Raw genomic sequence first — 23,266 nt, forward strand, 5'->3', positions numbered from 1 at the left:
AAAACGGTGATGGATCAAGCCCCGATCTTTTGACTGGGTATGAGTGTTCTGTTTAATTCAGATGCTCTGTCCATCACCACCCCCTTTTCTGAATCGTTTTGGCCACTATAGGAGTGGCAGGGTATGCTCAGATGTGAGTCCCTTGCTCACTGCACCATCAGGATTCAAGCAAGCCGGGCCGAAGACAGCTGCAATGCCAGAAACCGGTCCCCGGAAGCTTGTTTCCGTTCCAGTAAAGAATTGGCTTGGTAGTTTGGTCTGCCCTGTTCCCATGATGCACTGGGCCAGGGACAGTCTAATTTGCATGTAGCCAGGTTCTGAACTGGGATGGTGTAGTGAGCTAAAAAACGGTGATGGATCAAGCCCTGATCCTTTGACTGGGTATGAGTGTTCTGTTTAATTCAGATGCTCTGTCCATCACCACCCCCTTTTCTGAATCGTTTTGGCCACTATAGGAGTGACAGGGTATGCTCAGATGTGAGTCCCTTGCTCACTGCACCATCAGGATTCAAGCAAGCCGGGCCGAAGACGGCTGCAATGCCAGAAACCGGTCCCCGGAAGCTTGTTTCCTTTCCAGTAAAGAATTGGCTTGGTAGTTTGGTCTGCCCTGTTCCCATGATGCACTGGGTCAGGGACAGTCTAATTTGCATGTAGCCAGGTTCTGAACTGGGATGGTGTAGTGAGCTAAAAAACGGTGATGGATCAAGCCCTGATCTTTTGACTGGGTATGAGTGTTCTGTTTAATTCAGATGCTCTGTCCATCACCACCCCCTTTTCTGAATCGTTTTGGCCACTATAGGAGTGGCAGGGTATGCTCAGATGTGAGTCCCTTGCTCACTGCACCATCAGGATTCAAGCAAGCCGGGCCGAAGACGGCTGCAATGCCAGAAACCGGTCCCCGGAAGCTTGTTTCCTTTCCAGTAAAGAATTGGCTTGGTAGTTTGGTCTGCCCTGTTCCCATGATGCACTGGGCCAGGGACAGTCTAATTTGCATGTAGCCAGGTTCTGAACTGGGATGGTGTAGTGAGCTAAAAAACGGTGATGGATCAAGCCCCGATCTTTTGACTGGGTATGAGTGTTCTGTTTAATTCAGATGCTCTGTCCATCACCACCCCCTTTTCTGAATCGTTTTGGCCACTATAGGAGTGGCAGGGTATGCTCAGATGTGAGTCCCTTGCTCACTGCACCATCAGGATTCAAGCAAGCCGGGCCGAAGACAGCTGCAATGCCAGAAACCGGTCCCCGGAAGCTTGTTTCCTTTCCAGTAAAGAATTGGCTTGGTAGTTTGGTCTGCCCTGTTCCCATGATGCACTGGGCCAGGGACAGTCTAATTTGCATGTAGCCAGGTTCTGAACTGGGATGGTGTAGTGAGCTAAAAAACGGTGATGGATCAATCCCTGATCTTTTGACTGGGTATGAGTGTTCTGTTTAATTCAGATGCTCTGTCCATCACCACCCTCTTTTCTGAATCGTTTTGGCCACTATAGGAGTGACAGGGTATGCTCAGATGTGAGTCCCTTGCTCACTGCACCATCAGGATTCAAGCAAGCCGGGCCGAAGACGGCTGCAATGCCAGAAACCGGTCCCCGGAAGCTTGTTTCCTTTCCAGTAAAGAATTGGCTTGGTAGTTTGGTCTGCCCTGTTCCCATGATGCACTGGGCCAGGGACAGTCTAATTTGCATGTAGCCAGGTTCTGAACTGGGATGGTGTAGTGAGCTGAAAAACGGTGATGGATCAAGCCCTGATCTTTTGACTGGGTATGAGTGTTCTGTTTAATTCAGATGCTCTGTCCATCACCACCCCCTTTTCTGAATCGACTACGTATCAAGGCACCCCCTGCCACAAGCATCACAAGCAACAACGATGGCAGAGGAGTACCTGAACTTCGCACTGAAACACAGCACTCCGGCAAATATAACAATGGAAGAGCTGGAACAAGAAACAAAGCAAGACCCCACCATGCAAGCAACAATGAAAATAACAAAATGGCAAAGGTGGAGACATGTGAACAGCAACAGCAATTGGGAACAAAGGGTAGAAAGAGAAGAATTGCTGGCGTTCAAAAAGATAAGTGAAGAGCTCTCCGAAAGTGAAAACGGAATAGTGATGAGAGGCACTCGAATAGTAATACCGCGTACACTGAGAAGTAGACCTAGCACAGGAGTCACATCGAGGGATTGTAGCAACCAAGAAAATGCTGCGAGAAACAGTGTGGTTTCCAGGACTAGACAACATGGTAGAAGAAACTGTAATGCACTGCCACATCTGCCAAATAACAGGGCCCTCATCAAAGCCGGAGCCACTGCAAATGTCCCAACTCCCAAAAGCAGTGTGGACAGAGCTGGCAGCCGACTTCTATGGCCCCCTGGAGACAGGAAATTACTTGCTGGTAATAATCGAGGAGTTTTCCAGGTTTCCAATTGTGAGACAAGTCGCATCAACGTCGGCAAACGCAACGCTACCAGTCCTAGATGATATATTCGCAGCCTGGGGCTCACCCCAGATACTGAAGACAGACAATGGTCCACCATTCTCTGGCGAAGAGTTCAAAAGATTCATGGAATATCTTGGAATCAATGATCGACGAATAACACCTCTGTGGCCACAAGCCAGTGGAATGGCCGAACGATTCATGGGAACGATCAAAAAGGCGATACAGAGAGCAAAACTAACACAGATTTCAATCGGACAAGCACTCTGTCAGGTGCTGAGGGATTATAGGAACACCCCTCACAGCTCCACAGGCAGATGTCCTGCTGAACTGGTATTGGGGCGCTCAAGCAGAACAAGATTGCCACAAATGAAAGAGGTGGAAAGAGTGGACCAAAAGGACATTGCTGCAAGAGACCAAGCAGCAAAAGCAAAAATTAAGGCTTATGCTGACCAGAGAAGACACGCGACACACGCAAAAATAAAAGAAGGAGACACTGTGGTAGTGAAACAAAGACAAGTGAGGAAATCTGACAGTGCATTTTCAAGAGACCCCTTGACGGTGACAGAGGTAAAGGGACCAATGATAACAGCGTCAGCAGGTCAATATCACATCACTCGAAATAGCTCGCATTTCAGAGAATTGAAAACTAATAATGAGGAAGCGCCAAAAGAAGAGCAAAAGGAAGACATGAACAGGGAAGAAGTACAAGCTGACATCGGAGGACAGAGACCAAGAAGAGAATGCAAGAAGACAAAAAGACTGATTGAGGAGATAGAACATTTTTCACAGGCCTTCTTCTTTTTATATTAGCTATCTCTCTCTCTCTCTCTCTCTCTCTCTCTCTCTCTCTCTCTCTCTCTCTCTCTCTCTCTCTCTCTCTCTCACCACAGGCAGTAGTCGGCGAAATGTTTTGTTTACAACAAGGGGGGAGATGTCGTGCCCTGGACAAGGGCACTAGGACCCTGTGGCACAGGACAGAGGGCAGGGGACACCGGACACCAGTTCCGGTCAGGGGAGGGGACAGGGACATTCCTGGACAAGACCTCGAGGCAAGAGGTCACTGTATGTACATGCTGCAGCGATACAAATAAACGTGTACCTTAGAAGCCCCCATCGTTTCCTGTGTCTGCTTGACGGCTGATAGACACGACACTGCACTTCTTTAACCCATTCCATGCGTCGGACGGCCCACGGCCGTCCGGTGTCACAGTGGGAGTGTGCGGATGACAGCTGGGGGCCGTCTGAAGCCCTCCCACTCATTATTTCGCCCGCACTGCGGCGGAATTTGCCACGGGGTCAACGGGTTAATTTAAAAGGGGCAGTACCTGCACTTCTAAGCACTGCTGCAATGCATTTAATTGAACACTACCGGCGCTTATCGCGAGTAAACAGGTACTCTGGAGTGTGAGAGCCTGACCTTCTGTATTTCCATTTATAGCATTGGTAGCAGTTACTCAAGTTCCAGACTTTTTGCTTCAGTGTGCTCGCAGGGTCTAATTATTGTGTGCCCGAGGAAATGTAAAATGAGCCTTTTATTGCATCACTATCTTAAGTGTAGTTTACTCCTCTCCGCTACCGCCAGTTTTTTGGGCAGGCACTCTTATAAGCCATCAAATAGTGTCTTCTCTTCCAACCAAGCTTAAGTATGATTATTATTCACTCGCTGCCCTTAGTATGAGGTTATGTAACTTCAACTTTTTTTTTTTTTTTTTAAGACTAAGATTATTTCACATTGCATTTCTTGGGGGGGGGGGGGTTACACCGAAAGACCCCAAGAACTAGGAAAATGAATGTTGGTACCCATCCAGTGGTGTTTAAAAAAAAAAGCGGGAGACTGGCAGGGACATTTTTAATTTCAAGTTTATGTGTTACAAGTTTTTGGAAGTCCCACTTGCACTCAAGGAGGGCCTTCAGCAGTCGTGCCTAAACAGTAAAAGCCGCGTAAAGGCTTACCCCAACATCAAAGGTCCTCAACGTGAATACATAGGCTCAAACACAGTTTTTTGAAATATTTTTTTTTATTATTGATTTTATTTAACAGTCCACAGCAGTGTACATAAAACAGTGTCAGTAACATTATAGCAATATACAGTCTGCAAGACGTGAATGAAAATAATCAAAGCAAGAAAAATGATCCATTAGCTGTGCAGAAGGGACAGCGGCCGCATATTGAATAACACTCTACCATCACGGGTATTTCAGCAACCAACATCACACCAGCTGAAAAAAATATATAACCATGTACATCAGTTTTACCTCCAATAACATATCACAATTTAAGATACTAGTTCCTGCACAGTAAATTAAACACCATCCGTTCCATTCTCATCCCTTTACAACAAATACTGTTTATACAGGCCTCAAAAATTTTTGGGGCGACTCTGTAGGGGCATTAACTCACTATATGTTTCGGACTGCGTATTAAAAAAAATCATATCTTTTTCCCACTCAGATTTTGCGGGAGGAGATCCACGTGCCCAGCACATAGCTATTCATCTCTTAGCCAGAAGAAAGCCCAATCCCAGAAGCTTCCTAACCCCTTTAGGCTGTGGTTTAGTATATCCCACAGGGCTAATAGGGGATCCGGAGTAAGTGGAGTGCCAACGATGTTCCCCAATTCCATGAATATCTGTTTCCAAAAAGCAGCAATCTGTGGACATACCCATGTCGTATGGAAAAAATCTGCTCTGCTTGCCCCACAGCGCTCACATCTGTTAGACTCACGTAAGCTATATCCGTAGAGGCGGGAGGGTGTATAATATGTTCTATTTAAAAACTTAAAGTGTATTAACCTATGCCTACCATACACTGATTGGGTGACCTAACAGCAGTACTTCCATAAACTATCATCAATGGGAACCTCTAAGTCTAACTGCCACTGAGCTCTTGGCGGGGAGTAATTGGTGCAGCAGTATTCCATGATGTAAATGTTAGAATTCAACCTATACAGGTTTTTGGCATGCAAAAGGTAAGTGAAAGACGGGAGAGCTGGAGGCTCTAAATATTCATCTCCCAGCAGCACCCTCAAAGCGTGTCGTAACCTGAAGTATTGAAATTGTACCAAGGAGCTAGCACCGTGATCAAAAGTTGCGACTTCTTAAGGGGGTAGGAAATAATAGTTATTGGGGTTTGGTTTGTATGTTTTCATTTGTTTTTTTGTCACGTTTTTGCAGTCTTTTTCAAATGGCCAGTTTTCACAGACTAAATTGTGTGGGCATCTTTTGGACATTATAGACAATTATTGTGGGAGCTTATGTTTCTCTTATGTTGGACTGTTTATCAGCTCTGCTACAATTTCCGCTGGGGGGAATCTCTGAGCGGTTTGTTACATTCCTCTGGCCTGTGGGGTTTTGGGGCCCTATCCGATCTTACAGTATGAGTGCGGTTTATCAAGTGGGTCCGTCATTGGGCCACCTCAAGCTTCTCTCCTGGAACTTTAATGGTTTGGGTGATCGGATTAAGAGGGGTATAATGCTGCAGTACCTGAAACAACAGTCTCCTGACCTGGTGCTTCTTCAAGAGATTCACATTCAAGGCCCTACTTATTGTGCACTTAACAGGTGGGGATATAAACTTATTGCCCATGCCGGTTATACGTGAGGTTTCATGGGGGTTGGTATCCTGGTGCATAATGCCCTTCCTTTTCAAATTCAAAATACTGTGCGTGACCCGCAGGCGATCTGTTTCATTTTCTGGGGAGGTCTCTAAATGTCACATCCTTGTATATCCCCCCTAGGCTACACTCCACCACCTTGAATGATCTGGGTGCACATCTGTTGGAATTGCCTGATGGAGATATGCTTCTGGGTGGTGACTGTAACGCAGCGTTAGATGGGTCACTGGACCGCATGCACCCTCGTTTGAGTGATTCATCTGGGAAGAGTTTATCTGATTTTCTGAGGGCACTTGGGATCATAGACGTCTAGTGTGTCTGTAATCCGGCGGAGAAACAATACACCTTTCACTCTGGTGTGCATGGTAGCTTGTCCCGTATGGACTATTTTGTCTGCAAGGCTGATCAGCTCGCCATGTTTGCTAAATTGTCATTCTTGCCTAGGGGTATCTCTGATCCCTCGCCAATTGTCACTTATTATGGCGGTACACCCGCCGCCAGCCATCGAAACATGGTCCTTAGCCCTTGGTATCTTAAAATTCCTGAAATTCGCTCTAAACTGACAGAGGTTACCAAACAATACTTTGCAAAGAACGATGGTTCGGTTCAATCCAACATGATATTATGGGAAGCCTTTAAAACCGTGGTCCGTGGGTGTGGGGTAGCGGGGCTCGAGAAGGAAAAGCATCACCAACTGGAGGCTATTGAAGCTGAGATTACAGCCCTTGAACGAGACTTAGTGTCGGAGGGGTCTCCAGAGATCTCGAATAAGTTGGATAGCAAGCAAAAGGAATACAGATATATATCGAACGAAGCATCTAGGGCCCACTATAGGGCCTCTTAACATAGGATTTATGATATTGGTGATAAAGCTATCAAGTTGTTGGCTTGGCTTGACAGGAGAGACCTAGCTAATAGATGGGTGGCCGAAATTGTGGATGAGGGTGCTGTTCAACATCATGACAGAGCTGGTATTGCAGACGCCTTCGCCAATCATTTTAGCCTGATATATTCTCCGGTGTCTACTTCCACTCAGGAGGAGGCTGCTGAGCTGCTGGCTACATTGCTGCTGCCAAGCCTGGACTCTCAGGAGATCGCGGATCTCAATTGGGCACTAACAGTTGAAGAAATTTCTACGGCTATTTCCTCTCTACAATCCGGCAAGGCCATGGGCCTTTACCTACTGCGTATGTACAATGCAGGTGTGCAAGAAGAGGTCCTCCCGCCTACGGAGCGGCTGGCTAATATAGTTGTTATTCATAAACAAGGAAAGCCCCCAAATCGATGCTCTTCATATCGACCCATTTCCCTTCTTGACCCCGAGGTCCGAATTTTGGCTAAGATCCTGGCTCTTCGCATTTCCCCCTTTTTTCACAAGTTGATACATCCGGAGCAAAATGGCTTTATGCCAACCAAAAATACGGCACTTAACCTGCGCTGTTTGTTTGGGGTGTTAGGGCGTGCTGCCACAATACAGGAGGACTCTGTTATTATGTCCTTGGATGCCAAAATAGCATTTGATATGATCAAATGGCCCTTCTTCTTTGCTGCCCTTGAGAGGTACGGTTTTGGCGGTCGATTTCTATCTTGGGTGTATCTCCTTTATTCGAAACCTTTGGCGCGAATTGCAGTAAATGAGAGTAGATCGGCAGTTTTTGAGTTGGGGAGGATGCACGAAACAAGGGTGCCTATTGTCTCTCTTGCTGTTTGCACTTGCGCTTGAACCTCTCGATATATGGCTCAGGGCCGATCCTACGATTTGGGGACTTAATTGGTCACCGGACTGGATGGACAAAGTGTCCCTCTACGCGGATGACATTCTGCTACACCTGCCAAATCCGAAAGTTCCCTCTTAATAATTGCATTCCTTTTCGCCATACATTTAATAATTTGGCCTCTAATAGTACATTTAAAAGCATCCCACAGAACTATTGGAGAACTGACTGAGCCTTCATTATCAGAAAAAAAATTATCGATCTCTTCAGTCAAAGCCATAACCTGAGCGTCATCATGCAGAATATCGGTATTTAACCTCCAAGAACGAGGTTCTTTCTTATTAGCAAGATTTAAGAGAGAAAAGGATACAACCGCGTGATCAGACACGAGAATAGGATGGATGTACGGGGAGGACGAAGACTATAAAAGAGCCGAGTGAACTAAGAGATAATCAATACGAGAAAGGCTAGAATGAGGAGAGGAGAAAAAAGAAAAGTCACTACCTGTAGGGTTATGAAGAAGCCATATATCCTGAAGGTTAGCAGAGGCACACATATTTGTCATTTGTTTATAAGCTCTAGGAGGACGGAATTTAAAAGAAGAATGTCTGTCCAGAATCGGGTCCATTGGGAGATTAAAATCACCACCAACTATTAGATTACCTTTATGAGGTACTTCAGCTAATTTTTTAGTGATCGAACGCCAGAACGAAGGGTCATCACTGTTTGGAGCATAAATATTCATAACATACAGGTCAAGAGAACCGTTAGAATGTCTAGACAACAACCATTGTCCTTCCGAATCATGTTCAGCCGAAACTACGGATAAACCTGAATTTTTAGAGATTAATGTTATCACTCCATTCTTTTTGCCAAAGGCCTCAGAGCACACAACATCAAGGACCCACTCTTTCCTCAACAACAAAGCCTCTTTGTAGGATACTTTCGTTTCTTGTAGTAATACTAAATCTGAAGAAAGCGACTTGCAATAATCCAAAATTTTTGCCCTTTTCACCGGATGATTCAACCCACGTACATTAAGTGACAATGCATTCAAACCAGGCATCAACACAGTAGAACAAAAAATCCGCAAATCATTGATAATAGAGAAAGCATTTAAAAAATAAGACCACCTCCACCAGATCCATTAGATCACTGAGTGGATAACCACCTGGAAATGTCTTTGAAAACGTAAAGTAAATTTACCAACATGACTGTTGATCAATCCTGCCAGCATGCCATAAACTATAGAACTGCACATCTATTTCCCACACTTCCTCATGCATCACACTGCCAAGCGCCCTTTCCCATAACCCGATGATCCACCTTGGTTGTCATCATAAACGATAATGAAACACTTCCTACATATGCTGCAAGCAAAGTAAACATACTTCCAACTTCACACCCACATGGTGTAGTGTGCTATTCATGTGAATAAATGCTTCAGTGCCCCACATATGCAGTGCAAGTACTATTGAAATGCTTCAATGCAATACACTATCTCACATACAAATAATATTGTTTCATTTCTACAGTTTTACCTCCTCAGATTGCACGCTATCGCAAAAAGCCTTCTTGCTCTATATTATGAAAACTACTGATTGTTTCTCTGCCCTTTCCTTCTGCAGAAGGACCTTCTCTTTACCTTCCATCCTCTGCATGCCCTCTCTCTCTGAGTATAGCCTACTCTAAGTCACATGCCTGCCTTCCTTGTTCTCTATTATTGTGTTTGTGACAGTACCTCAGCTCAGTTCACAGATTTCAGCTTCTCTTGCTTTGAAACCCTATACCTGAAGCCTAACAATAGTTAATCTGCTCAGTTTATCTCTTCACCCCATCAACCACCTGCATGAATTTACAAATCCCCAATATAGATCACATCTAGGTACTGTTGATTTAATCTTCCACAGAAAACTGGAAATGGTTTCCTTAAAAGTACATGACCAATCCTACATCTAATCTGGAGTAGCTCTCCATCAAGTGCTTCATAGACTTGTCAGGGCTAGTCGTATATATATATATATATATATATATATATATATATAGTTAAGAATTTTGGTCAGATCCTGTGGTCCGTCTCTTGCTTCGCCGGTCCGTGGGGATTGGAGGTGGCTTTTTGACACATGACATTACTGTACTGCATATTGTGTCACGAGTTGTGTCTCAGTGATGTGTGTTGGTTTCTTGTTTCATTTGTTATTCTTGTTTCAGCTGCTGATCCTGAATGGCGAGATTCCATACTGTCCTGTATGCCGTGGCCTCATCAAACCTGACATCATATTTTTTGGCGAGGAACTTCCCAGGCGCTTTTTGCTGCATCTGACGGATTTTCCTCTGGCCGACCTCCTCATCATCATTGGGACCTCGTTGGAGGTGTGAGAGAGAGCTTCATCAAGCATAGGGGTGAAAGAGGGTTAGAAGTAGAAAGTCATGAATGAGGGGCTTACTCTCATATTACCAGGGTCAATTCCTTAGACCCACCAGGTGAGCAAGCAACGGAAAGGACCGGATTGGTTCAAACAGCCAAAATGCGACTGGTACCAAAAAGTGTCCCAGTTTTACTTCGTTCTCAGCTTCAGTAAAAGTCAAACAATAGGGCAAAAGGTTTGTGAAAAATCATTAATGCACTGTGCCTCTCTAGGATTGAGGGAGGGTCCCGCAGTGACAAAAAACAGCATAAACTCCACATCTAGCAATATATCACAAAAGCGTCTTACCTGAGCAGACACCAAACTGGAGATGTGTCTGAAATAGAAACATGTGAAAACACTAGGAACCTCCAGTCTTTACCACTATAAAGATGGATATCATAGGTTTCTTTTGGGTGGGATGGGGGAGGTGTCTTGTGGGTAACAGGATCTTAGGTTTTCTGTGGGTGCTGGTGACCCTCATGGGTGAGTAGTTGTGCTTTACCAACCCTTTATTGATTGATTGATTGGTGGTATTGGTGACAGGAGTATGTACTTACATGGCTTGCAGTTTTTCACTGAGAATGGGGAAGGTCAGGCAGAAAAGGTTTTACTTAGGATTTTCCTATAACACTTAGGCGTCGCCCTCATGAGGCACTGCAGCTCCTTGAGTTAAGTTCAGCTTCAGGTAGAATCCAGTGTAAAACGAGATGTTGGAGCTGCATATTTAATCTCCTGTCTTCACATTTAGCAACGTTAGCATTTACCTATAGCACCAAAGTGTGTAGCAGTAGTTTCTGAGAGTTCTCCAAGGCATGGATCTGGCACGAGTTTAAAACAAAAGCAAGGATCCAATTGTAAAGGAGGCTCTGACTTAATTCTGCCTTGAGTGCGTCACGAACATATGGGGTACCAGGAACAAAAATTATATCCCTAGAGGAATTGATCATTTTCTGTGTCATGTAGGGTGGCTATTCCAGGGTAATCCCTTACGCCTCATTCCTGTTTCTCTCTTTTGTTCCACTCTCCATCTTGCACTAATCTGCCTCCACTTGTATTTTCCCTGATCTCTGTCTGACTCCGGCTTAACACATGCTTCACCATCTCTCTTTGCATGTTTTAAGTAGTATTTGTTAGGCACAAGCCTAGTTAGAAGGCAGCAGAGCATTGTGCAGGGTCAAAGGTAATGACACATTGGTAGGTTAGCTGGGATCTGAGAGCGGAAGTGGACTGTTACTGCGTCATGGTGTAGTTTTTGTTAAATTGATGTATCTTCTGCTCTTTCCTAAATTGAAGCAGGGTTGGGGCTGTCCTGGTGGACACAGAGTGTTGTTCCAGATCTGGATGCATTTAAATCCCTTTTCTTTTTCTTCTCCCTATTTTGTCTTCTCTGGAACGTTCCCGCTCACGTTCTCTGAGCTTCTGTTCTTCCTTACCCTAGTCTGGCCGATATGGCTACTTCCTTAGGGAAAGCAAGCGCACTCCTCCACATCTATCTCTAATCCATCAGTCTCCCATTTCCATTTGAGATGTAGTAGCAGATCTGGAGAGTTGTTAATGATTTTTTTGTATGTGAGTGGCATGCTCAGGGAGGTGGCCATCTAGCATTCTATCCTCCAGGGGGGAGGATTCTGGGGGCTGGGTCCGAAGGGGATGTTTGTCTGGAGGGAGTGTCTGACCTGCAGGTACCGGAAGTGTTCTGTTTGTGCGAGATCATGAGTGCTTTGGAGTGAGGCAAAAGACACAACACCGTTTGGACCCCATAAATCTCTAATGTGGGATATTCCAATTAGGTCCCAGTTACGGAACTCTTTTTTGCGACCCAGAGTGCCCAACCTCTCTGAAACCCATAGCGAGGTAGCCATTGTAAGTGTGTTGGCCCATCCCATTTTACGCTGTGCAATGTGCCATATTTGAACCGAGTGCTGCGTGGGCCCAGTGAGTGGGTACCTATCAGGTCTCGAGTAGAGGGCCGCCTCGAAGTTTCCACCCGGAAGGAGCCACCGGTCCATTCCATATCCCGGGTCGTTGCCGTGGCTATAGGTACCCTGATTTATGGCCGAGAGATGTGCTGCCCAATAGTACTTTCGGATATCCGGGAGTGCTATGCCTCCGTCAAACCATCCCAGTGTAAGCTTCTTGAGGGATATACGGGGTGTCCCAGACCATAGTAGCTCTCTCTGTGTAGCTTTGATGGAAGCAAAATAGGATTGTGGAACCAGGTCCGGATAGTTTTGTAGGGCATGTAAGAATCGAGGCAGCGCCATCATTTTAAAGAGCGCCGCCCTACCCAATAGGGACAACGGGAGCTTCCGCTAGGGGCAGAGTCCCTTTTAAATCGCTGTAAAGGCGGCAAGAGATTCCTCTCATACCTAGTGGCCCTCTCTTTGGAGATGAAAATCCCCCGGTATCTGAACCCATCAGTGGCCACCTCAATCGGGCAGTTCCGAGGAACCGCCGGAGGATCTCCATGCAGGACATACATTAAGGACTTACCCCAATTGATGGTATACCCTGAGTTTTTTCCGAAACTAGTGAAAATGTCCAAGGCTACTATTAGGGACGTGCGAGGTCTCGTGAGGTAGAGGAGGATATCGTCCGCGTAAAGGGAAATCCTGTCCTCCCATCCATCAGCCCACCGGATCCCCTTCAGGGAGAGGTCTTGTCTGATCCAGGCAGCGAGTGGTTCCATAGGCAGGGCAAAAAGCAAAGGCGAGAGGGGGCACCCCTGTAGTCTACCCCTCTCTAAAGCAAAAACCTCGGAGGTCTTATTATTAACCGTCACCTAGGCCAAGGTTTCAGAATACAGGAGACGCATCCACCCAATGAAGCCAGGGCCAAAGCCCAGTTTCTGAAGGACTGCCATCATATAGGGTCATTCAAGCGTGTCAAACGCCATTGCGGCATCAAGTGACACCACAACCGCATCTTCCTCCAGAGTGTGACAGCGCCCCAGGACTCCATGTAGACGGCGGAGATTGAGCGCAGTGTTGCGATGGGGCATAAAGCCCGATTGGTCCGGGTGGACCAGTGTGGGTAGGACTGGTTTGAGCCGGTTGGCCAGGATCTTGGGCTCTGCATTTAGCAAAGATATGGGCCTATAAGAGGCACAGGTGTCTTTCGGTTTCCCTTCCTTAGGGATGGCCACAATTGTGGCTATACGTTGATCCCGCGGAAGAATACTCTTCTCCCTGCTCTTCTCAAACATACGTTTTAGATACGGGCTAAGGCTGTCTGGTTTGAGCTTGTATAGCTCGATCGGCAGTCCGTTAGGCCCTAGGGATTTTCCCAGTCGAAGATCCCTTATAGCCCGGCCCAGTTCTTCAGCGGTGAGCGGCGCCTCCAAGGTCTCCCGTTCTGCCTCCGAGAGGGTGGGTAGACAGATGTCAGTTAACAAAGCAATAGAATCCTCCCCATGCCGGTCAGACCCTCTACTATAGACCTTCTGGTAGTGCAACGCAAATTCCCTGACTATCTCATGGGGTTCCATGACAATTGCTCCTGAATCAGCCTTGAGCTCCGCTATCACTCTCTGCACCTGTTGCTTCCTGTCCAGCCAGGCGATAAGCTTGCCCGCCTTGTCTCCTTGGTCATATATTCTGCCCTCCCTGTCTCTCGCTATATTTTTGGCGGCGTCCGTGGCCAAGGCCTTATATTCCGCCGCCTTGAGTTGCATCTGGTGGACTGCACCTGGATCAGCGGCATTCTGCGCTGCTTCTTCCCACTCAAGGAGATCCCTCTCCGTATTGACCATTTGTGCTTCACATTCTTTGCGGCGGCCAGCGATCACCGAAAGAGCCTCACTCCTAAGCACAGTTTTGAAGGCCTCCCACAGTACTACTGATGAGTCTACTGTACCGTCATTATTCTCAAAGTATCGGTCAATCGAGATAGTCAGTGCCTTCTTCGTGTCTTCATTACGGAGGTACCAGGCATTGATTGGCGCTATACACCCTTCCTGCCTGTCCCCGATTGTAAGGTGGGCCAGCAGCGGGGAGTGGTCCGAGATACCCCTTGCTAAGTGTGTGGCTTCCTGTATGGTGGTCCCCTGTTGCATAGGTGCTAATATGTAATCTATGCGTGAGAAGGAGCGGTGTGGGCCTGAAAAGAAAGTGTATTGTTTGTCTGTTGGGTGTCGAAGATGCCAGAGATCAGTAAGACCAAATGCCTTGAGGAAATCAGCTAGCCACATGTGTCCCGTTGGTATGTCCCTGGGTGGATGTATATCAAGGTTCCCCGAGACGACGGCATTAAAGTCACCCCCCACTAGGAGTTGCCCTTCCGGAAGGGAAAGGAGTAGCTTGCCCATATCTTGATATGATTGAGTTTGAAGCCCAGGCGGGATGTAAGTCGTGACTAGGTTTATTCTACGACCCTCCCATTTTCCCGAGATAGCAGCATAGCGCCCAAGAGGGTCAGAGTCTGTGTGATCAATAACTAGGGGAAGTTACGGCGCAGTAGGATTCCCACACCCCGGAACCCCGAGGTGAAGGCGGCATGTATTGCCAGAGTGTATCCCCATCTATTCAGCGCGTGACACGTGTTTCCCAACAAGTGGGTCTCCTGCAAGAGTACAACATCTGGGAGGTGACGTTTAACAAATTGCAGCACAATAGTACTCTTGAGCTTATCCCCCAGCCCGTTGACGTTTCAGCTCAAAATCTTGAGGCTTTTATCCCACCTCATAGTAATTCACACTTTTTACTACATAAACAGCCCCGAGGTTCCTGGTACTATGCATACGTATGTCCTTATAATCCTGGTGTGACCATTCCAAACATTTCCCCGTGTCCCCAACCAACCCCCACCCCTCAACACCTTCCCCCCAAATCCCCTTTTTCCCCCATGACAGTCGCCCCCCCACCCCACCTCCCTGCTTCCCTGCTCCGTAGGTTTCGAACTACCCACATCCCCAATTAGCAGAGCGCCTTTCGCCCAAACCCAACCCGGGAGTGAGGAGACCTCCCCTCCCGAAGAACTCCTTTAGGGGGGGGAAAGAGTGCACCGGCCCCAGCTCCAGCTGCCGTCCAAGTCCACCCCTCGATTCACATACATCTTACACCCAAGTGCACATCCCTAATTAGTGGATCACAGTCACAGCATTTAGTGTCCCGCCATAAGCAGTTCAGGGTGCCCCTCCCCTCGAAGTATCAAGGCAGCCCATGTAGGACAGGCCCCAAGTCTATGGTCTCATGACATTATAGCTTACTGTTCATAGAGGTCTAGTGCACATGTCTGTAGTCTCTAATCACCAACAGCGTCCCGAAGAGACCCCCACTTTGGGCTGGCCAACCTCAATCGCCAGGAGCGCTGACTCTGGGCGTCCGCTTCTGACCTTCCAGCCGTGGATTCCGGCGATGCCGCCTGGTTATCTCTCCAGCTGCCAGCCGCTGCTCGAACTCGCTGCTGCGACGACTCACTCTCCAGCTAGTCCTGCACGTCCGACGGTGTAGTGAAAAACAGGGACTTCCCCCCTGCGATGACCTTCAGTTTGGCTGGGAAAAACATCATGTACTTTAGAACCCGCTCTCGGAGTGCTGCCTTCACGCCTGCGAATGAACGCCTCTCCCGCTGGACCTGAAGCGTGAAGTCGGCGAAGAAACGAATGGTGGCGTTCTCGTGTTTCAGGTCCCCCATCTGTCTTGCTGTCTGTAGTATAGCATCTCTATCCCTGTAATTCAGGAGCTTAGCGATGATTGTCCTTGGCGGCGCACCTGGTTTGGGTTTTGGGACCGGTGCGCGGTGGGCCCGTTCAATCGTAAATAAACTAGACAGACGCTTAGGCTTAAGGTGGGCAAGAATGAGGTCCTCCAGAAAGAGCTCAACACTAGGCCCCTCCATTCCTTCCGGCACTCCCACCACGCGTATGTTGCTCCTGCGGGCTCTCCCTTCCTGATATTCCAGCTTGAGGGCCATCTGTTTGAGTTGGCAGACCAGTTCATTGACCCCTTGTTCCAGCGTTTTTGAGGAGGCCTGTAACTCTCGGATGTCCGACTCATTCGCCTTTGCTTTGTCTGTGGTCTTGCCCAGGTCCGTTCGGAGCAGGTTGACCTCAATAGATATTTTGTCCATTTTCGTCTCCAGGTTAGTGCCCAACGTTTGTATCGCTGACATTATGGAGGCCAGGGACGGTTCCTTCGGACCTGCAGGATCTTCAGGTACTTTGCCGACTTGGCCCTGTCCCACCGGGACCGCATACTTATCCAACTTGTTGGCCTGGGGAGCCGTAGTTGATTTAGGCCTCATGGCGGAGGCACATGCGTGCCGAGGTACGCACCGCGTGCCTCAATCCTCTCAGGGCGGCGCAATTGCCGCAAAGCGGCCGGACCCTACGTCCCGGGTGACCCCCCTCTCCGTTCCAAGGGGTGGGGGGGCGCTTCGCTGTTTTCAGCTCTGGCCTACCTAGGTACGGCTGTAGAGTTGAATGCGTCAGTTCCGTCGCGCCATGAGTATCCCACTCGATCAGGTATCCGAGTCCTCCATGACCTGTATCGACCCGGGCTGTTCGGTCTAGGCCAAGGCTACCTGCACGCTTCCACCGCTCCCCGACCCTCCTGCAGCCTTCGGCGCCCGGGCAAGCTTCCCACGGTCTGTATAGTTCACCACTAACCCAACGCAGGACAGCACCTCCGCACTTTAAGGGCAAGGCCCATCCGCTGCAGTGTGCCCACACTGACCTGCCGACTCCGGCACTGTGTTTCGATAGTTTAAGTGCGCCGATGGTTACCCTTGTTTATGCCTCTGTGCCCGGGGCGTTTGCCTTGCCTTCCGGTGCGGCCTGTGGTTACAGGTTCCATTGTTGGCGCGGTGCGTCTGCGTCTTCCAAGCCTGGCCCCGCGGGTGTGCGACCCCCGCCTCCTCTTCTGGCAACTCAGGCCCACAGTTTGTCTCTCCGGGGGGTAGCGCCACCCCCACCGCCGGAGCAGCGCCGCCGCCACCAGGCCACAGTCCAGCCCACCGAAGGGTCAAGGAGGTTCCCCGGGGTCCACTCTCCCTCGTGGACCCCCTGCGTCGATGATGTCTCCTGGGCACCGCCGACGAGCAGGCCCCCGGCGCCCACCGTCCACTCGCAGGCAGGCCTCAAGCCGGGAGCTTGCTTAGGCAGCGCGCCCGACTGTGCGGTTCCTGCGCCTCCGCGCGCTGGCCGGGCCCCGTCTTGCGGGTGCCTCCCCTCCGCGGCAGAGGCGCGGCTGGCCCCCAAAGTTGCTGTCACCTGTAGCGGGTCTCTGGGGCTCCTACGGGAACGTGTTAGCGTGCACCTTGGGGCGGATTAAGGACGGATGGCAAGGGAGAAAGGACTCGGTCTCGGCGGAGCTCCCGTTCTAGGCAGCCATCTTCGCAGGCGCCCGGCCACGCTCCCTCCTTACCCTTTTTGAATTTGTGATGTGGCTCATTCCACTTTCCTCTTATGCCCTTTTCTAGTAACAGCCTTCTTACAACTGTTCTATTTTTCCTGTCCATTCTCTTATTCCCTTCTCTTTTCTTCTTTCTCCTGCACTCTCATAATTCATCTCTACCTGTTTATCTGTTCCTGAGTTTCTCCTCGCAATTCATTTTATATAGTGATATATAAGTGTACACGCTTACTGTCCTCTTGCTTCCCTCCTACCTTTTCCTTCTTCCACTTCTTAGTTGGGAAGCATCAATAGACAAATCAGTTAACAAAGCCATGACCTACGACTTTCTTTATTTCTTTATTCATTCTTGTGCGTCAGGTGGAACCTTTTGCTAGTCTGGCCAGTGCAGTTCGTGGCTCAATTCCACGGGTGTTAATAAATCGTGAACTGGTGGGACCATTCGCATGGCCAAGCCCGCGGCACCAAGATGTTGCAGAACTGGGGGATGTGATCCAAGGAGTGCAGCGCATGGTGTCCCTTCTGGGATGGACCGACCAAGTGCTGGATCTCATGCAACAGCACACGAAAAAGGTACCTTTTTGGGTGATGCTTCACTGTGTGTTTTAAATAATTTTGGTTAAAAAATGTTTTTTTAAACCAAGTGCCATTGAGGAAAGGGTTCTAAGATTATACAGATAACAATTAGCTGAGATTTAATTTAACCTCAGGCACTTTTCATAACAGTTTTATCTTTCCTTTTTCCTTCTAAGTGTAAATTCAAATAATCTCAGATTGCTGGGGACAAGTTAAACCTCCATTGGAGTTATATTGAAGGTTTGTAACGTGATGGGAAGGTCAACAGAAATGTATTTATGTTCACTTTGTTTTGTCATAAAGTAGTTAAAAGCAGTTTGTCACCATACAAAAGCACCATACAAAAGCACCAAGGTGGAATGGTGTGGTGGAAGTTTGTTAATGGTATGCAATAACACTAATAGTATGAGCAAAATCATTTTTGGGTTGTGAAGCTTGTCATGGTTGCATAAGTGAGAAATCTCTATATCTTTTCTGTGTGATTCTTGTATATCATACTTCTAAAACACTGCCTTCAGTCAATAAAATTATATTGTATTGTAGTATCTATACAGCACTTAGTACCCCTGTGTGGTGGCGCCAAAACAATTGCCTTCACATGTAGAACACCACCTGGTTTGAAAGGCATTGTATTTATTTTTGATTCTGTGTATGAAGGGTTTTCATGTTGTGCGTGATGATGACCCCCATGTTATTGTGTTGTAGGATGCAGAGGTTAGTGGTATTTGGATGAAGAAATGCGAACGTGTGAGAGGAAGATGCACAATTCTGGTTTGTGATATGCAGTTCGGCAGGTTCCTTTCTGATAATTATGATTTCCTTGTGCACCCAGTCTAGTTTTCTGGTATCAGCACAGACTCTCCCACTCTCAGGTCATATGGACCTGAGCAGTCATGGGTGCAAGGGGGAGAAGGGTCAGAGATCTGTCAGGATGAACTGTGTTACAATCATCCCTTCCATGAATAATAATAATCCACATTTGTAAAGCGCACAATAACCCGTAAGGTTCTCTAGGCGCTGGGGGCCATCGGGAAGATTAAGCAAGCTATTGCCCAGAGTCAAATGGTGCTAGGCTAATCTGCCGCCGGTGCCGGGGATCGAACCGTGATCCCCAGATTCCAGAGTCAGTCGCCCTAGCCGTGGCGCCACACCTCTTCCCTGAATGTCATTATAAGTTAGCAAGTGAGGATGGGAGTTTGTATTTGGTCAATATCTGCATGTGGGGACTATAGTAAAGTCCACTAGTGGGCAGCAATGTGTAGTAGATCTCTTCAGTCATGATGGGCCTGACCAGTTGGGGTGAAGTGATTAGTTGCCATGGACCAGTAGTGGTATTGGATGAAAAATGTGATTTGAAATAGATTCATCTTATGTCATTATAGTGTAAATGATGTAAAGGTTTATCATGCAGCCTGATTTGAATTACAATTGGCTGCGGTGCCACTGATTGTTGGAGCATTAGGAGAAGCCAGGAGGTGATAAATACCCAGAAGCAACAAATCTTCCCTGAGGAAGGGGCGTTTGAGCAGGTTCAGCAGTAAGGATCCTTTCTGGCACTAACCAGGGAACATATTTTCAAGTATTAAATGTTGGCCGGTACATCTCATTTTGGGTGGTGAGGCATAGCACGCGGGTAGGCTAATTGGTTATCATATTCCATCCTTGTGCCTGGATCCTTGCTAGGTCATGGTGTTCTGTTGGTATCCAAGATAGGGGAAGACGCATTAGAGCGTTTTCATTGTTTAGAAACTGCTCCTAGTAACCTCAATGAACATGTGGTATCAAAGATAGACATGAGTCCACGATCTCTCCCAGATTCCAAACTTCTCTTGCTGTGTCTAACAGAGATTCAAGTTCCTTGGGCCAGAGATCTATAAGTTGGTGTTTGTACTATTGTCCACAAGTCATGATCTTTGTCTTTGTTTTGTTGTGTGCTATGTGGTTTCTAATCATCCAAGTGTTTACCGTGTGAAGGCAGATATGTTTTGACTTGTAGAGGCTACCTGGGCCATCAATTTGTAGGGTTATTTGCATATTGCCCCATAGTTGTAACACCTAAGGTTACATTATTATAATAGGTTTGGCAAGGGACTTGGGTAGCTGCTGAATAGGAGAGGGGAGAAAATGGATCCCAGAAGAATATTACAATGTTGTGTGTGAGGGTGGATGTGAATGGTGGTAGGCATACCAGACCTTTCCTTTCAGTGGGGTAGGATGTGCCTCAATAGTAGGCTGGCCTTTTAGTATGGTTATTCATTAAACACATACAATTGTTTAATGAGAAAAAGTTGTGTTAATAAAATATTTTTCAACATAACTACCACCCCAATAAAATGTTGGCATATCTCTCAACACAACTAATACATTCTCAGGACTTGAAAAGTTAGAAATTTGCAGTTATAAATAATGTAGGACAATGCAAGTGATGTAAACACTACCTGAAGCCAAACACACTCCTCTGACCCTTGTACATAGTTTTTATACAGCTCATTCCTCACAGAGGTATGCCGCTTACCTTTGGACTGGGGGACAATGAGGTGGGTACCAGAAAGTTGCATGCGGGCAAAATGGAGAATGTGACATGAGAATTAAGTTGCATGCCTGGAATGTGGAGAATATGCCATGAGGATTAAGGGAAGTTGGCTCAGAAGAAGAGCAGTGTTAGACTACAGAAATATGATGTTAGGTAAAGGTTTGTCCACCATCTGCATTACTTCTGTTGGCTACTAGGGTGAGATTTCCTCCACTTCCTGGTAGTCCAGTCACAAACTTCCCCACTTCATACTTGTATCTGTTGCTAGTCACAAGTCCTCTCTTTTAAATCCAGGTATACTCTCTTTTCAAGCCCTAGTTCTCCTGACTCCAGATATGCTCCTGGTCTCATGTCTAGGTCTCCCTTATCTAATACGCTACTTTCCCCAGTTATAGGTCTCGTATCTCCAGGCATGCCATTGTTCCTAATCCTAAACGGCTAACTCTAGGTATGCTTCTTTTCCCAGCCCTATTTTTTCCCATCTCTAGGTATGCCACTTTTCTCAGTTCTAGGCCGCCCACCTGTAGGTATGCCACTTTGAACAGTCTTAGGTCTGGTCTCCCATCTCTAGGTACACTGTTCTTCCCAGCCCTAGTGGGACCTTGGATTGAGAAGCTTGGTCTACAGTCAACTCTCATTCTAGAGATCCTTTAATTTCTTAGGCTCCCTTGACCCTCCATCCTCCAGTCGATCTCATCCCTAGGGACCTCATAAGCTTTTATTCCTTTTGATCCCTCGGATGCTTAGGGACTCCTATCCTGCATTGGCCTCTAGTCTCTAACCATCTATATGCCTCATCATTCCTTTGATTTTGGTGTCCTCGGTCCCTAGTTAGCAGTCAGCCATAGCTCTCCCTTGCTTTCTTCAGTCTGTTGCTTCTCATCTGTAGTAATCCCATACCATTCACTTCTTCATTTGTCACTAATGCATTGCTTTTGATATTGCTTAAATTTACAGGTGGATCAGTAAGGTGGGAAAGGATTTTGACTCAACATGATTTGAACTTGCATTCAACATGATTTAAAGGGGAAAGCCAAAGTAGCGAAGGCACTGAATCAGGTAAAAGTTACCAAGTCCCTCTCCTCCGTCCCCCGACTTCTCATCATGGCTATTTACCAAAAAGGTTTCTCTGAAGACTGTAAGAGTTCATGAGCCGCAACAAATGATTGAGTGTGATATGTAAAGAAAGAAAACAGGGCACAACCTTCCACCAGCCATTCTGCCTTCTCCAAGCGTCACCTCTTGTCCACATGGGAAAGTGTGGGGATGGAGGAGAAGTGAATGCCTGACCACAGGAAATGGGAAGAATTCCTAACTGATTGATGCTTTAGACTGGCAGGCAAGGTTGGGCGACATCTAGGGACTCTTCCTTAATTGTTTAGGTCATTTTCACCTGCTGAAGCGTCTCCAGCTTCCCAATGTCCTGACTGGTCCCTGCCTCCTCCGAGTGATGAACTTTGCCCTGCATCAACATCACAACAGCAAAAAACATGATGGAAATAATGCAAAAGGCACACCAAGAAATGAGAGTGACACTGCACTATGTTTTATCGAGGATGAGCCCCATTTTCCTTCAATATCCGCAGAGGATTCGGGCTCATGCTTTTCAGGCTGGGAAGATAAAATGGAGCCTAGGTATTTTGGATATTTCAGTTACAATAGTGTACCCAATGAAATCCTATGTTGTATTAAACACTTCAATTTTACTTTTGTTTTTTTAGTTTCTTATTGTTTGAGGCATCGGTGCTCCATTAACCTTATGAGATAGCCACGAAATTAAGTGTCCCCTGTTCTCATCTCCTGTGAATCCCGAAATACTGTGTTAGATTTATGGGAGAAGATAAAAAGAATGAGTGGCGTGTTGCTCAGAAAGAGATCCATTGATAAAGGTAATTATATTTTCCTTAGCAGCATGGGATTCTTGGGTCATTCTTTGGAAATGTGGATTTTTCTAAAGAAATTGTGGTTCATCCTTATGATTATGCATCCTTCCATTTTGTTTGGACCTGTTAATAAGCATTCTCTCGAACAGAAAACCATACTGTGGAAACACCACGATACCTGCCTTAACAGAGAGACATCCTCGCGCGGGGATGAGTCCGTATAACCCAGAAGACAACTTGTTCCCTCTCCATAGGACTTCTTCTCTCTCTCTCCCTCTGCAGGTACGCCGAGGTCGGAACCCGGAAGACGGACAACCGGAAGCACTCCTTCCTGAACCCGGAAGTCCCGCCCCCGACTACCTCCCGGAAGATAGAAAAACCTGCGAACCACAACGAAGGGCGTTCCAACCCGCGGACTTGTGGCAGGAGGCAGCAAGGAAGGAACCGGAGCTGAGAGAGAGAGACGGGGAGTCGGAGAACCAAGCGGAAGAAGTGGAGGAGGACGGCGACGGCGACGTGTGGTCTGAGGACTGGTGGAGTCCTCAGGAGGTGGCTGGAGAGCGGCCGCAACTCACCAGGGAGTTGCGGCGGGCCACGTGAGTACCCGTCATCCGTCTCCGTGTGCCTTTTTGTAGATAGTTGTAATCAGTGTAAATAGTAGAGCGCTGCACCTAGCTGAGCACGAGAGCACTGTATATATATATATATAGACAGACCCCCCCCCCTTTCACCACGAGCACCCTGTCGAC

General features: G+C 47.3%; 1 protein-coding gene across 3 annotated transcripts in view; it reads left to right on the top strand.

Annotated features, from left to right (window-relative positions):
- Positions 1-22,340, top strand: part of SIRT3 (sirtuin 3) — a 115,099-nt gene extending 92,759 nt beyond the window's left edge. For all 3 annotated transcript variants that reach the window (XM_078681282.1, XM_078681284.1, XM_078681285.1), the window contains 3 exons: positions 9,974-10,135; positions 17,886-18,098; positions 21,592-22,340. In XM_078681282.1, the coding sequence (XP_078537408.1) occupies positions 9,974-10,135; positions 17,886-18,098; positions 21,592-21,603 (387 nt within the window). In that variant the 3' untranslated portion in view covers positions 21,604-22,340. The remainder of the gene's footprint in view (positions 1-9,973; positions 10,136-17,885; positions 18,099-21,591) is intronic.
- Positions 22,341-23,266: the final 926 nt, after the last annotated feature.

This window comes from Lissotriton helveticus, chromosome 3_1 (assembly GCF_964261635.1).
Source record: "Lissotriton helveticus chromosome 3_1, aLisHel1.1, whole genome shotgun sequence".
NCBI lineage: Eukaryota > Metazoa > Chordata > Amphibia > Caudata > Salamandridae > Lissotriton > Lissotriton helveticus.